Source organism: Erpetoichthys calabaricus, chromosome 4 (genome assembly GCF_900747795.2).
Source record: "Erpetoichthys calabaricus chromosome 4, fErpCal1.3, whole genome shotgun sequence".
NCBI lineage: Eukaryota > Metazoa > Chordata > Cladistia > Polypteriformes > Polypteridae > Erpetoichthys > Erpetoichthys calabaricus.
In genome coordinates this window covers 45258024-45272203 of record NC_041397.2, presented here as the reverse complement: position 1 = coordinate 45272203, position 14180 = coordinate 45258024, and the positions used below count along the sequence as shown (strand labels likewise).

The 14180-nt window shown below is 40.7% G+C and overlaps 1 protein-coding gene across 1 annotated transcript in view; it reads left to right on the top strand.

Annotated features, from left to right (window-relative positions):
• pgm2l1 (phosphoglucomutase 2-like 1) overlaps nt 1-14180 on the top strand; it is an 81379-nt gene that overhangs the window by 30417 nt on the left and 36782 nt on the right. The window contains exons 3-4 of the mRNA XM_028799389.2: nt 2813-2919; nt 12735-12819. Of these exons, the coding sequence (XP_028655222.1) occupies nt 2813-2919; nt 12735-12819 (192 nt within the window). The remainder of the gene's footprint in view (nt 1-2812; nt 2920-12734; nt 12820-14180) is intronic.

Below are 14180 nucleotides of genomic sequence, written 5' to 3'. Positions count from 1 at the left end.
TGGTCTGATGCACACCATGCTTTTGTTGTCAAAGCGTTCTTCAAAAACAACTAATCCATCATCACTACGCAACGTGCCTTCCAAATGCACTTCAGCATCCCTCCTAACGGTGATGTTCCAAATCGTAAAACAATCCTTCAGTGTGTGGCTGAATTTAGACAGATGGGTACAACATTGAACAGAAAATCTCCGGGCCGTCCTTGGACTGTACGAGCGCCTAAAAACGTCCAAGCTGTAAGGGCATCAATTTTACAGTCTCCTAGATGTTCAGTGAGCAAACATGCCTCTGCCTTAGGCATTTCCAAAACGTCTTTGAGGAGGATTTTGCATAAGGTCCTTAATTTCTATCCATCCAAAATGATGGAAGTGCAGGAACTCGCTGAGAGATACTAAGAGAGCCATAGAGAGTTGTGTGCAAACATTCCGCAAGCATTTCATCGAGATGCCATTGTCATGTGCAGCAACGAGGCACATTTCCATTTGAATGGTTGTGTAAATAAGCAAAACTTTCGCTATTGGGCTCAAACCAACCCTTGTGAACTTCATCGGAGACCCCTGAACAGTGAACGTTTTACAGTTTTGTGTGCCATTTAGTATTATAGGCCCTTACTTTTCTGAGCAGGGGCGAGCAATGGCCACCATCACTTCAGAACGCAATTTTGGGTGGCCTTCACGTTTGCCTGATCTTGCTCTATGTGAATTCTTCTTGTGGGGCTATCTCATGTCCAAGATATGCACACACCGACCTCAGAACCCTGAAGCCCTCAAGGAAGCTATTCACCACAAAATCGCCGCTATTCCACTTGAAATGGCTGAACAAGTCTCGTGAGCATTCAAAAATTGTCTCGAAGAGTGTATCACTAATGATGGCCACCACCTTGAAGACCTAATTTTTAAAACACAGTGAAAAAAATCTATTTTGTATACCCTTTCTTATATCATAATGAAATTTTATCTGGTAGCGTTTTTGTAGAATAAACATTTGGAATGTGGTACTTCTTTTTGGCTCACCTTGCATTACAGACAGGGCTTGAAGTTCAGCGAGGGATTGCATATTTCCCACACAAAGTTAATAATTACTGCAAAATCTAATTCTTAATGGCCAATTTTCCCACACATTTATTTGGTAAGATCTTTTTCTTACTTGTTGCAAGAATAGTAAACATCATAATTTAAAACGCTGTTTTATATTTATGCCAAATTTGTTACTCAGGAATCGATTTAATATTCTCAGTTTTCCATTTTGTTAAGGTTATAATGCGTAGGATCCCACTTTCCTGTTACCATTGTTCTTGGTAGGAGCATGCAGCTGTGGAATATGGAACTTGGCTATTCAGTGTAGTTGCTCAAGTGTGCAGCAGGACTTGAGGACATGAGACTTGCCGTGACTTTGTGCTTTACAAGAAACTCAATTAAACCTTGAACTGAAGTCTAAAACAGGCTGAAGTATATTTTTACGCACCAGGAATACAGAAATTCAGGAAATTGACTTGGATTTTTTAATGAATTTGTATTCAGGTTCAATTTTTTTTTTATTTGACAAACATACAGCTGTCAATCTGAGGCAGTGTTAAGTAATTTAAATAAACACACAATCATCAGTTCTTTAAAATGTTTATAGCGGTCAAATTGCCTTTAAACATGAATCTAAAAAGTAAAAACCAGTGACACACCCAAACAGATTTATAAAAAATGTTCAAGGATAATTGCATTAAATGTCCCTTTGTCATTTTGTAGCTTTTGTTATGTACTGTGAAATGCTCATATTTAACCTTGACACAAACAGGTCAATTGACTGATTAATATACCTTCTTAAAATATATGCCACTGTAGCCTTTTTATGGCAAAGAGGTGCATACCTGGTCAGTTTTTTTTTTTATTTATAAATACTTCAAAAGCAACAAAAGTTCAATATTTATTTTGCTTTACTATAATTTATTTTTAAATTTAGAATAACTTTGCATTGGTCTATTAGAATTTTCTTTTACTTTCATGTTGATCATTTTGTCAAAATTTCTTACATGAATATATTTAAAATTTCATATTGTTAAACAAAGGATTGCATCACTATTTCACATTTAAATCAACCTTAAATTAAGAGGATTTATCTTTCTTTTCTAAATATTTTCAAGAAGTGCATGTTTTTTCACTTGTTTGTTATATACTTCATTACCTTTTTGAGGGGAGTGGCAGGTGGTGCTCAGGTGGGTATATTTTAGGCTGAAAATGTGCCCATTTACATCAGGCTTGTAAAAGGGCAAGTCGTTTGAATATCTGAAGTGTTGTTGTACAGGACACGATCTTGTACACCATTACATTAAGTCTGACTGATTGCATGGCCATGTAGATTAGATAGCAGAAAGTGTCTGGTTTGTTTTCACTTAGATTTTTTAGAAAAGCAGTAGTGAATTTTGGATTAGGAAAGCCACATGCATTTAACTGAGAGAAATGGCAATGTGTATATAAAAATAGAGATTGCACATTAAAATCAAGGCATAAAAATCTTGTATTAAGAAGAATTTGTTTAATCTTACATAAATTGTAAATGGTATTTATTTTGTTGCTAATAGCCCATGCCTTTCTGTGTGTGTGTGTCTGTGTGTGTGTGTGTAGTCTTTGGGTAGTGAAATTGTTTCTCTTCAGTAAGCCAGTTTTACAATAAATTGTTTTTCCCTTTTACAGTATATCTTACAACTCTTATTTGCTTTTTTTCTTTTGTATATGTAACATTGTTTTTTTTTTTTTAAACCACAATATAATTTAAAACTTAAAAGCATTCAATGAGTTGCTATATTTTACCTTTTAAATATAGGGTATCTATCGCTACTTGGAAAGATGCTTTCCTGACCTGAAAAAGAGGAGCTTTGTGATAGGATATGATACACGTGGACATGCCTCCACCAACTGCAGTAGTGAAAGGTAATTTTCTTACCTTTTTTAGTATACGTTGATCAATAGGTTTATTTCAAGTGGTCTGTAGTAATCCAGTTTACCATTTAACATGTAGATATAATGAGCACACAGTGCCATTAATATTCTCTGTTTAACATAATGTTTGACATACTGTACTAATGTAAAAGCACCAATATTTTACATTTGTGTCCTCTGTAATGTCCATATCTGCATAAAACAGGTCATGCAGTTTAGCCTTAAGTTTAGACTCAGCCTTTTATGGCCTAGAGCTGGGAAGACATGCAAGTGCCAAAGGATCATATTATACCAAATGATGGAACACTGCCTAAGTATGCTACAGTATATGATTAAGTGATTTATTATCTCATTTAATGTCAGTTAGAGCAAAATACAATCAGATTACAGTATTGGGTAGTGCAACTCTGAGAATTTTTCAACAATAATTTTTTGTTTTGAAGTTTATTTTTTACATGTCTGCATTTTTCCCCCATTTAAGATGAAATGCAAAAGTTGGAAGTGTGTTTTTTGATATACATATTAGTGGCCACTAGAGAGTGCCACAGAGTGCCCCAAACACTGCACATAACTACCTTGGACGCTGTTCAAGGGTAAAAGAAAATGATTTTATAATAGTACCTTATCTATCTATCTATCTATCTATCTATCTATCTATCTATCTATCTATCTATCTATCTATCTATCTATCTATCTATCTATCTATCTATCTATCTATCTATCTATCTATCTATCTATCTATCTATCTATCTATCTATCTATCTATCTATCTATCTATCTATCTATCTATCTATCTATCTATCTATCTATCTATCTATCTATCTATCTATCTATCTATCTATCTATCTATCTATCTATCTATCTATCTATCTATCTATCTATCTATCTATCTATCTATCTATCTATCTATCTATCTATCTATCTATCTATCTATCTATCTATCTATCTATCTATCTATCTATCTATCTATCTATCTATCTATCTATCTATCTATCTATCTATCTATCTATCTATCAGGCTCAGTCCAACACAGTACATTGTAATAAACACTTTTCCCTCATCTCTTTTTACTCCTCAGTGAGCACTGTCATCCTCTTCCCGATTCTGACTCTTAAAGTGAAGCAAGACGCCTCCTTTTAATTTGGAGCCAGGAGTACTTTCGGTGCCACAGCTTAGCATGACAAAAGTACTTCTGGGCCATATCGAAGCTGCACAAAACAGGGAAGTCTTCTCCCAGTAGCAACCAAGGACCTGATAGGGTTGAACTTCCGAACTATGAGTCTCGAGCAACCCTGTTGTTGGTTAATCTGGGACCAAGCCAGAGGAGCACTGCCACAGCTTGCGCTGGGGGATGACTTGTTTCTGAAATAATGTCTCCTAGAGTCCTTCCATTATCCTTTCCATCCAACTCCATTTCTGTTCTCCTTCTTTTACAGCCTCGCAGCAAGGCATCACCATCCCAGTTGTGATGCTAGTCCATCCATTATGGCATTCACTATATATATATATAATTTTGCAAGGGTAGGCCACTTGGTCTACAAATTCACATCTTTCTAGTTGTTAAGCCCTTTGACTGACAACTACTATGTGTTTGCTGCTGTATTTAAAAATTAGTAAAAAAAATTTGTGTCTACATGGATTATTCTCTGTGTATTATTGTTTTTTTGAACTCTTGTATGTTAGGTTAATTGCCTAGTATGAGTAAATGCATTTGTATATGTAAGAGTGCCCTGCATCAAATGAGTTCCGTAACAAGATTTGGTTTCTGCCTTGTTCCTGATGCTGGTGGGGTAGGCTTTGACTCCCTGTGACCAGGAATCAGATGAACAGGATTTAAAAATCGATGAGTGAATAATTCCTGGAGCTGTGAAGTGACACCTGTAAAAGTATCAACATGTTAATCAAAATTTAGAAGGGGTAAATTTTATCCAGTAGTGCATGTTGTCATTTATTGATGCCATATGTTGAGTATTTTGTCTAAATTACATTTAAAGTGTGTAATATTATATAGATACCTTATTGTCTTTATAAAATAACTGAAAAGGCCTGTCAAAGTTTTAGATGGACTGCTGAACAATTTGTATTGATTGCCTGAGCCAAACACATTTGTACCAAGGTATATTATTCAGATTTTACTATTTGTAAAATTGTTAGACATTTTAAAATGTGGTAGAACCAAGAGCAGGAGACAGTAACCTAAAGAAAGTTAGTCAATCCAATGCTTAATGATGTAATTGCTGCAAATAACAATGTCTATAATATTTTGTTCACAACTGCCCTGTCTCTGTAATAATAAGCTATTCTCATAACATATGCTATAGGTATTTAATAGATTGGTATTTTAACACAAACTGCACTGAACATGTTGCTTAAGTCAACTGACCTAGTACTGAACATGGATTAGCATTTAATGAGCCATTCAAATGTCCACTGCTTAGAAGAAGTTTCATACCTCAGCCAACTACAATTAGTGGCTTTTGCAATTGTGTAGCATTCAATGATAGGGCTAAGGAATGATCAGTAGTGAGGACAAGCAGGAGTTTTATTATCTCAGCCAGTTACAATAAGAGGCTTTTGTGATTGTATAACACTTCATGATAGGGCTAATAGTGTGAGGGCTAAGGAATGATCATTAGTGAGGACTGTGTCACAGTAAGTGCTAAGGACAAACCTCAGTCTCTTTTACATATACTGTATCTAAAAAAGCAAGCAGAAAGGAGGCAAATGCGGAGAGAAAAATTAGAACTATGTGAAAGATTTTATCTAAATAAACTTGCTCCACCTTACTGAAGGACATATGTTAAAGCCCTAAAGTTTTGTTGGGTGTCTGTTTACACTAAAGCAATTGGAGAATGCATGACTCCTCTACTTTACTGACGTTTCATCGTCTCACTTTACATACCACTAGCAACACTACTAAATTTCTTGGGAGAATGCTTGCCACACTTTTCACCAGAATTAAATGCAGAAGTTGACAAAAAATAAATATGTAAAATGAAAAAGAGTGGTAAATTTAAATGCAAAATAAATTACCATTTTAAGGACAGATGTTGTAATAGGGTGTTAATTAGAGAGGCACATCTAAGTAGTACAATTAGTCTGTTTTTCACAGAACAAGCCATAACAACCTTCCTAATGAAAAAGCAATATAACACATTCCCAAATAAGAAAAATACAAAATTTTTGTACATCCATCCATCCATCCATTGTCTCCCGCTTATCCGAGGTCGGGTCGCGGGGGCAGCAGCTTGAGCAGAGATGCCCAGACTTCCCTCTCCCCGGCCACTTCTTCTAGCTCTTCCGGGAGAATCCCAAGGTGTTCCCAGGCCAGTCGAGAGACATAGTCCCTCCAGCATGTCCTGGGTCTTCCCCGGGGCCTCCTCCCGGTTAGACGTGCCCGGAACACATCACTAGGGAGGCGTCCAGGAGACATCCTGATCAGATGCCCGAGCCACCTCATCTGACTCCTCTCGATGCGGAGGAGCAACGGCTCTACTCTGAGCCCCTCCCGGATGACTGAGCTTCTCACCCTATCTTTAAGGGAAAGCCCAGACACCCTGCGGAGGAAACTCATTTCAGCCGCTTGTATTCGCGATCTCGTTCTTTCGGTCACTACCCATAGCTCATGACCATAGGTGAGGGTAGGAACATAGATCGACCGGTAAATTGAGAGCTTCGCCTTGCGGCTCAGCTCCTTTTTCACCACGACAGACCGATGCAGAGCCCGCATTACTGCGGACGCCGCACCGATCCGCCTGTCGATCTCACGCTCCATTCTTCCCTCACTCGTGAACAAGACCCCGAGATACTTGAACTCCTCCACTTGGGGCAGGATCTCGCCACCAACCCTGAGAGGGCACTCCACCTTTTTCCGGCTGAGGACCATGGTCTCGGATTTGGAGGTGCTGATTCTCATCCCAGCCGCTTCACACTCGGCTGCGAATCGATCCAGAGAGAGCTGGAGATCACGGCCTGATGAAGCAAACAGGACAACATCATCTGCAAAAAGCAGTGACCCAATCCTGAGCCCACCAAACCGGACCCCCTCAACACCCTGGCTGCGCCTAGAAATTCTGTCCATAAAAGTTATGAACAGAATCGGTGACAAAGGGCAGCCCTGGCGGAGTCCAACTCTCACTGGAAACGGGTTCGACTTACTGCCGGCAATGCGGACCAAGCTCTGGCACCGATCGTACAGGGACCGAACAGCCCTTATCAGGGGGGCCGGTACCCCATACTCTCGGAGTACCCCCCACAGGATTCCCCGAGGGACACGGTCGAATGCCTTTTCCAAGTCCACAAAACACATGTAGACTGGTTGGGCAAACTCCCATGCACCCTCCAGGACCCTGCTAAGGGTATAGAGCTGGTCCACTGTTCCGCGACCAAGACGAAAACCACACTGTTCCTCCTGAATCCGAGGCTCGACTATCCGACGGACCCTCCTCTTCAGGACCCCTGAATAGACTTTTCCAGGGAGGCTGAGGAGTGTGATCCCTCTGTAGTTGGAACACACCCTCCGATCCCCCTTCTTAAAGAGGGGGACCACCACCCCGGTCTGCCAATCCAGAGGCACTGTCCCTGATGTCCATGCGATGTTGCAGAGGCGTGTCAGCCAAGACAGTCCTACAACATCCAAAGCCTTGAGGAACTCCAGGCGTATCTCATCCACCCCCGGGGCCCTGCCACCAAGGAGTTTTTTGACCACCTCGGTGACCTCAGTCCCAGAGATGGGGGAGCCCACATCTTAGTCCCCAGGCTCTGCTTCCTCATTGGAAGGCATGTTAATGATTGAGGAGGTCTTCGAAGTACTCCCCCCACCGACCCACAACGTCCCGAGTCGAGGTCAGCAGCGCACCATCCCCACCATATACAGTGTTGACACTGCACTGCTTCCCCTTCCTGAAACGCCGAATGGTGGACCAGAATCTCCTCGAAGCCATCCGAAAGTCATTCTCCATGGCCTCCCCAAACTCCTCCCACGCCCGAGTTTTTGCCTCAGCAACCACCAAAGCCGCATTCCGCTTGGCCTGCCGGTACCTATCAGCTGCCTCCAGGGTCCCACAGGACAAAAGGGTCCTGTAGGACTCCTTCTTCAGCTTGACGGCATCCTTCGCCGCCGGTGTCCACCAACGGGTTCGGGGATTGCCGCCACGACAGGCACTGACCACCTTACGGCCACAGCTCCGGTCTGCTGCCTCAACAATAGAGGCACGGAACATGGCCCATTCGGACTCAATGTCCCCCACCTCCCTCGGGATGTGGTCGAAGTTCTGCCGGAGGTGGGAGTTGAAGCTACTTCTGACAGGGGGCTCTGCCAGACGTTCCCAGCAGACCCTCACAACACGTTTGGGCCTACCAGGCCTGACCGGCATCCTCCCCCACCATCGAAGCCAACTCACCACCAGGTGGTGATCAGTTGACAGCTCCACCCCTCTCTTCACCCGAGTGTCCAAGACATGTGGCCGCAAGTCCGACGACACGACCATAAAGTCGATCATCGAACTGAGGCCTAGGGTGTCCTGATGCCAAGTGCACATATGAACACCCCTATGCTTGAACATGGTGTTCGTTATGGACAATCCGTGACGAGCACAGAAGTCCAATAACAAAACACCGCTCGGGTTCAGATCGGGGGGGCCATTCCTCCCAATCACGCCCTTCCAGGTCTCACTGTCATTGCCCACGTGAGCATTGAAGTCTCCCAGCAGAACGAGGGAGTCCCCAGAAGGTATGCCCTCTAGCACACCCTCCAGGGACTCCAAAAAGGGTGGGTACTCCGAACTGCTGTTCGGTGCATACGCACAAACAACAGTTAGGACCCGTCCCCCCACCCGAAGGCGAAGGGAGGCTACCCTCTCGTCCACCGGGGTAAACCCCAATGTATAGGCTCCAAGTTGGGGGGCAATAAGTATACCCACACCTGCTCGGCGCCTCTCACCGGGGGCAACTCCAGAGTGGTACAGAGTCCAGCCCCTCTCAAGGAGATTGGTTCCAGAGTCCAAGCTGTGCGTCGAGGTGAGTCCGACTATATCTAGCCGGAACCTCTCAACTTCACGCACTAGCTCAGGCTCCTTCCCCTTCAGAGAGGTGACATTCCACGTCCCAAGAGCCAGCTTCTGTAGCCAAGGATCGGACCGCCAAGGTCCCCGCCTTCGGCCACCACCCAACTCACACTGCACCCGACCTCCTTGGCCCCTCCCATAGGTGGTAAGCCCATGGGAAGGGGGACCCATGTTGCCTCTTCGGGCTTTGCCCGGCCGAGCCCCATGGGTGCAGGCCCGGCCACCAGGCGCTCGCCATCGAGCCCCACCTCCAGGCCTGGCTCCAGAGTGGGGCCCCGGTGACCCGCGTCTGGGCAAGGGAAAACAGCGTCCAAAATTGATTTTCTTCATAGGAGGTTTGTTTAACCGCTCTTTGTCTCATCCCTCACCTAGGACCAGTTTGCCTTGGGTGGCCCTACCAGGGGCATAAAGCCCCGGACAACAAAGCTCCTAGGATCATTGGGACACGCAAACCCCTCCACCACGATAAGGTGGCAGTTAAAGGAGGGGAATTTTTTGTAATTTTTGTACATGTTGAATAATTCTCTAATTGCAAACTGACAATACAGAGGAGTAGATTGATGGTTTGAAATGACAGTACTGTTGAGTGGAAACTAGTTCACACCTTATGGAAAATTCAGATCGAGCATAGACTGAAGTCAAAGAGGAAATCATTTTAAATTAGAGAAGTACATTTTTAACTGTAATCTAAATATGATCACTAATGAAGTTTCATTAGGAGACTAGGAAAAGAATTACTTTTTAATTTTGTAATCAGACTTAATTCCCTGCTTTTATATTATATATATATATATATATTAATTAATATATATATATAATATATATATATATATATATATATATATATATATATATATATATATATATATATATATATAAAATACAGTTAGGTCCATAAATATTTGGACAGAGACAACTTTTTTTTCTAATTTTGGTTCTGTACATTAACCACAATGAATTTTAAATGAAACAACTCCGATGCAGTTGAAGTGCAGACTTTCAGCTTTAATTCAATGGGGTGAACAAAACGATTGCATAAAAATGTGAGGCAACTAAAGCAATTTTTTAACACAATCCCTTCATTTCAGGGGCTAAAAAATAATTGGACAAATTAAATAACTGCAAATAAAATGTTCATTTCTAATACTTGGTTGAAAACCCTTTGCTGGCAATGACAGCCTGAAGTCTTGAACTCATGGACATCACCAGATGCTGGGTTTCCTCCTTTTTAATGCTCTGCCAGGCCTTTAGTTGCTGTTTGTTTGTGGGCCTTTCTGTCCGAAGTTTAGTCTTCAAGTGAAATGCATGCTCAATTGGGGTAAGATCAGGTGACTGACTTGGCCATTCAAGAATTTTCCACTTCTTTGCTTTAATAAACTCCTGGGTTGCTTTGGCTGCATGTTTTGGGTCATTGTCCATTTGTATCATGAAACGCCGCCCAATCAATTTGACTGCATTTAGCTGGATTTGAGCAGACAATATGTCTCTGAACACCTTAGAATTAATTCGGCTGCTTCTGTCCTGTGTCACATCATCAATAAACACCAGTGTCCCAGTGCCACTGCCAGCCATGCACACCCAAGCCATCACACTGCCTTCACCGTGTTTTATAGATGATGTGGTATGCTTTGGATAATGAGCTGTTCCACGCTTTCTCCATATTTTTTTCTTGCCATCATTCTGGTCGAAGTTGATCTTGGTTTCACCTGTCCAAAGAATGTTTTTCCAGAACTGTGCTGGCTTTTTTAGATGTTCTTTAGCAAAGTCCAATCTAGCCTTTCTATTCTTGAGGCTTATGAGTGGCTTGCACCTTGCAGTGCACCCTCTATATTTACTTTCATGCAGTCTTCTCTTTATGGTAGACTTGGATATCGATACGCCTACCCTCTGGAGAGTGTTGTTCACTTGGTTGGCTGTTGTGAAGGGGTTTCTCTTCACCATGGAAATGATTCTGCGATCATCCACCACTATTGTCTTCCGTGGACGTCCAGGTCTTTTTGCATTGCTGAGTTCACCAGTGCTTGCTTTCTTTCTCAGGATGTACCAAACTGTAGATTTTGCCGCTCATACATAATATTGTAGCAATTTCTCGGATGGGTTTGTTCTGTTTTCGCAGCTTAAGGATAGCTTCTTTCACCTGCATGGTGAGCTCCTTTGACCGCATGTTGTCTGTTCACAGCAAAATCTTCCACATGCAAGCACCACACCTCAGATCAACTCCAGGCCTTTTATCTGCTTAATTGATGACATAACGATGGACTTGCCCACACCTGCCCATGAAATAGCCCTTGAGTCAATTGTCCAATTACTTTTGAGCCCCTGAAATGAAGGGATTGTGTTAAAAAATGCTTTAGTTGCCTCACATTTTTATGCAATCATTTTGTTCACCCCACTGAATTAAAGTTGAAAGTCTGCACTTAAACTGCATCTGAGTTGTTTCATTTAAAATTCATTGTGGTAATGTACAGAACCAAAATTAGAAAAAAGTTGTCTCTGTCCAAATATTTATGGACCTAACTAATATATAAATTGTTTTTATTATTTTCATCTTGTTGACCAATCTGTACAATTTAATGATACTTTTGCTGAGCCTGTGATTTTCTTTAAATTATTCTGTTTTGATTTTTTTTTTTTTTTTTTTTTTTTTTTTTTTTTGGGCAAAAAACCTCATAGGTTACATTATTTGAGTTTAGTGAATAAATGTTCAGGTGGAAAAAGTTACAAGTTAGACAAATTTTTACAGAGATGTGCATGGCATTTGCTAGCTGAGAAGTTTTTTTTATTTTACTCCACACTAAGAGAGTATACTGCCATTGCTCTTGGCATACAGTATTCTACATATTAAATAAAGATGGAGTGATTAATTATGTCCATTGTGTATGTCATGTCTAAATAATATGTTTGAAGCGACCATTTATATTCTCCTGCTGCCCACTTGCGGAAAGTAGCTACAGACAGCTCACTATTTTACCCAAGTCCAGACAGCACACCGTATCACTAAGCAGTTAAACTTTAGCAGCTATGGAATAGGCTTCTTATTCCAAATACACTATTATCAGATGATAGTCTGTCTTTTTTTTAGTTTGAAGCTGTTGCATTTGAGATTTGTTAACATTTGCCATTTTTAGAACCTTCTCTTCTAATACAATAAGATTAACCATATTTAAAAGTCGATGAATGAATAAAAGTGTAACCCATTTCATGACACCCAAGGTGTAGTAGTAGCACCTATTCAGGGATAAAGGCCTCGCTTTTAGCTGCAGGATGGTCATCAAGGGGTTGTATTTACGGCCATGCCGAAACAGAAAAAAAATTCTCAGAGGCCTGTATTGCAGCAGCAAAGATTAACCAGTAACAAGTCTGTGACACCCTTGGATGTCCATAGCTTGCAGTTGTTCCCCACGAACATAAAATTTCCAGTAAGTGCAAATTACATTGATTCAGTCCCTGCACTTTGTTCACATCAGCAGATACTACTACCAATTTTTTGGCAGGTCTGAGTAAATCTGATATATTATGTATAAAATATACAAAAGCAATCCACATTACAACTGTTGTCAAGACAGTTACCTATTTTTATTGTTTTCAAATTTTGAAATCACTGTAGATGGTTATCAGGTTAACAAATACTATTTTAACGTTCTTATAATCTTGTTACTTTCTGTTAAAAATGACCATGTAGCTATGAGCAATCAAAACATTCGTAATAGAGATAATAAAGCGTGTACTTCTTTGTTGTAGGCTTGCAAAACTTACTGCTGCAGTGTTTCTCAGTAAAAAAGTTCCAGTCTACCTGTTCTCTTCTTATGTGCCTACGCCATTTGTGGTGAGTTTTTTTTTTTTTTTTTTTTTTTTTTTTTTTCCCTCTTGCACTGTAAAGAATGAGTTTGTTTTGGGGATTAAATTGTTTTGTCTAAATCTGTAATGCTACTGATGTGTAAAATGCAGTATTTTATTCCAGTTTTTACGTGTTTAGAGAAATATACTCTGTTGCAGCCCTCTTGTTTAGTTTTTATGGGTTTTTATTAGTCCTCCTTTTGTTACTTCTTTACTCTTTGTGTGATTAGCGATAAATTAGGAAAACTGCTCTTTTTCTACTATGTGTATGATCAAATGCATGTCTGTCCACTGCCACACACTGCTCCACTGGTATTCAGTACTTGAAGATGGTTATATGAAGGCTGCTGTCATTTAGGGAATTTACATGTTTCACATTGTGCCACAGAGACTTACTGTATGTGTGGTCCTACAACCGGTGCAGTAATTTTAATTTGTAGTCCCAGGCAGTTTAGGATGAACACAGTTGCACAGAGTGAGCTTTATGAATAATTTAACATCCAAGTTCTGCTGGGGTTAACAAACAGACATTTGTTTCAATTGGGAGGAGGCCTGGAAATAATCTTTGACTGATATCAGATGCATCTACCCTCCCAGCAAAATAAACACAAGTATTTTTTGTCTGCGATTGGTGGGGGTTACAGGCTCAAGACCCGTGAACACGAAAGTCTTTGAATATATTTTGGGCCCATGATTAATGTATATTCTAAGTATATTGCACTAAATAAGATGCAAAAGGTTACGAGAAATGTGAGATAGAATTATCACCATGCAAGCAAAACATGTGTGTGAGGCTGGCTGTCAAGACAGAGACGAGTGTTCCCCTTCAGAAAAAGTGCTTTGTTCAGTATTTCTTTAGTGAACTGTAACTTTCTACAAAACGTAACTTATTTTAATAAAGTTGTGTGTATATTTATTGTATTAAATGATAAAAATGATTAATATTACAGATACAAGGAAGTTGAACAAAACACTTGGCACAAAATGATTAATAATAAATTCTCACTACGCAGTCCAGTTTCACAGATGCAGAGAATGCTAGTGTAGTTATGAAATAAAATCCCCTATTCACATATACTGAAAGTTATGTAAAGTTTTGTTCTAGTGTGATGCCAATGTATGTGAAGATTGCAGAAGTTGAAAGCAGTCCCAGACGATGATATTTTTCAACCCAGATGAAATGGCATGAACAAGCAGGTGCAGGACAAGACCATAAATCCAGAGAAAACTGTAATCCAAAGGGTGCAATTGTAATCCAGTTGTGCAGTGAAGTGTTGATATAAAAAGAAACCACCGATTGAGATCCATTCAGCTTCTTATGGCTCACTTTTCAAATTAGCACCCTGATCT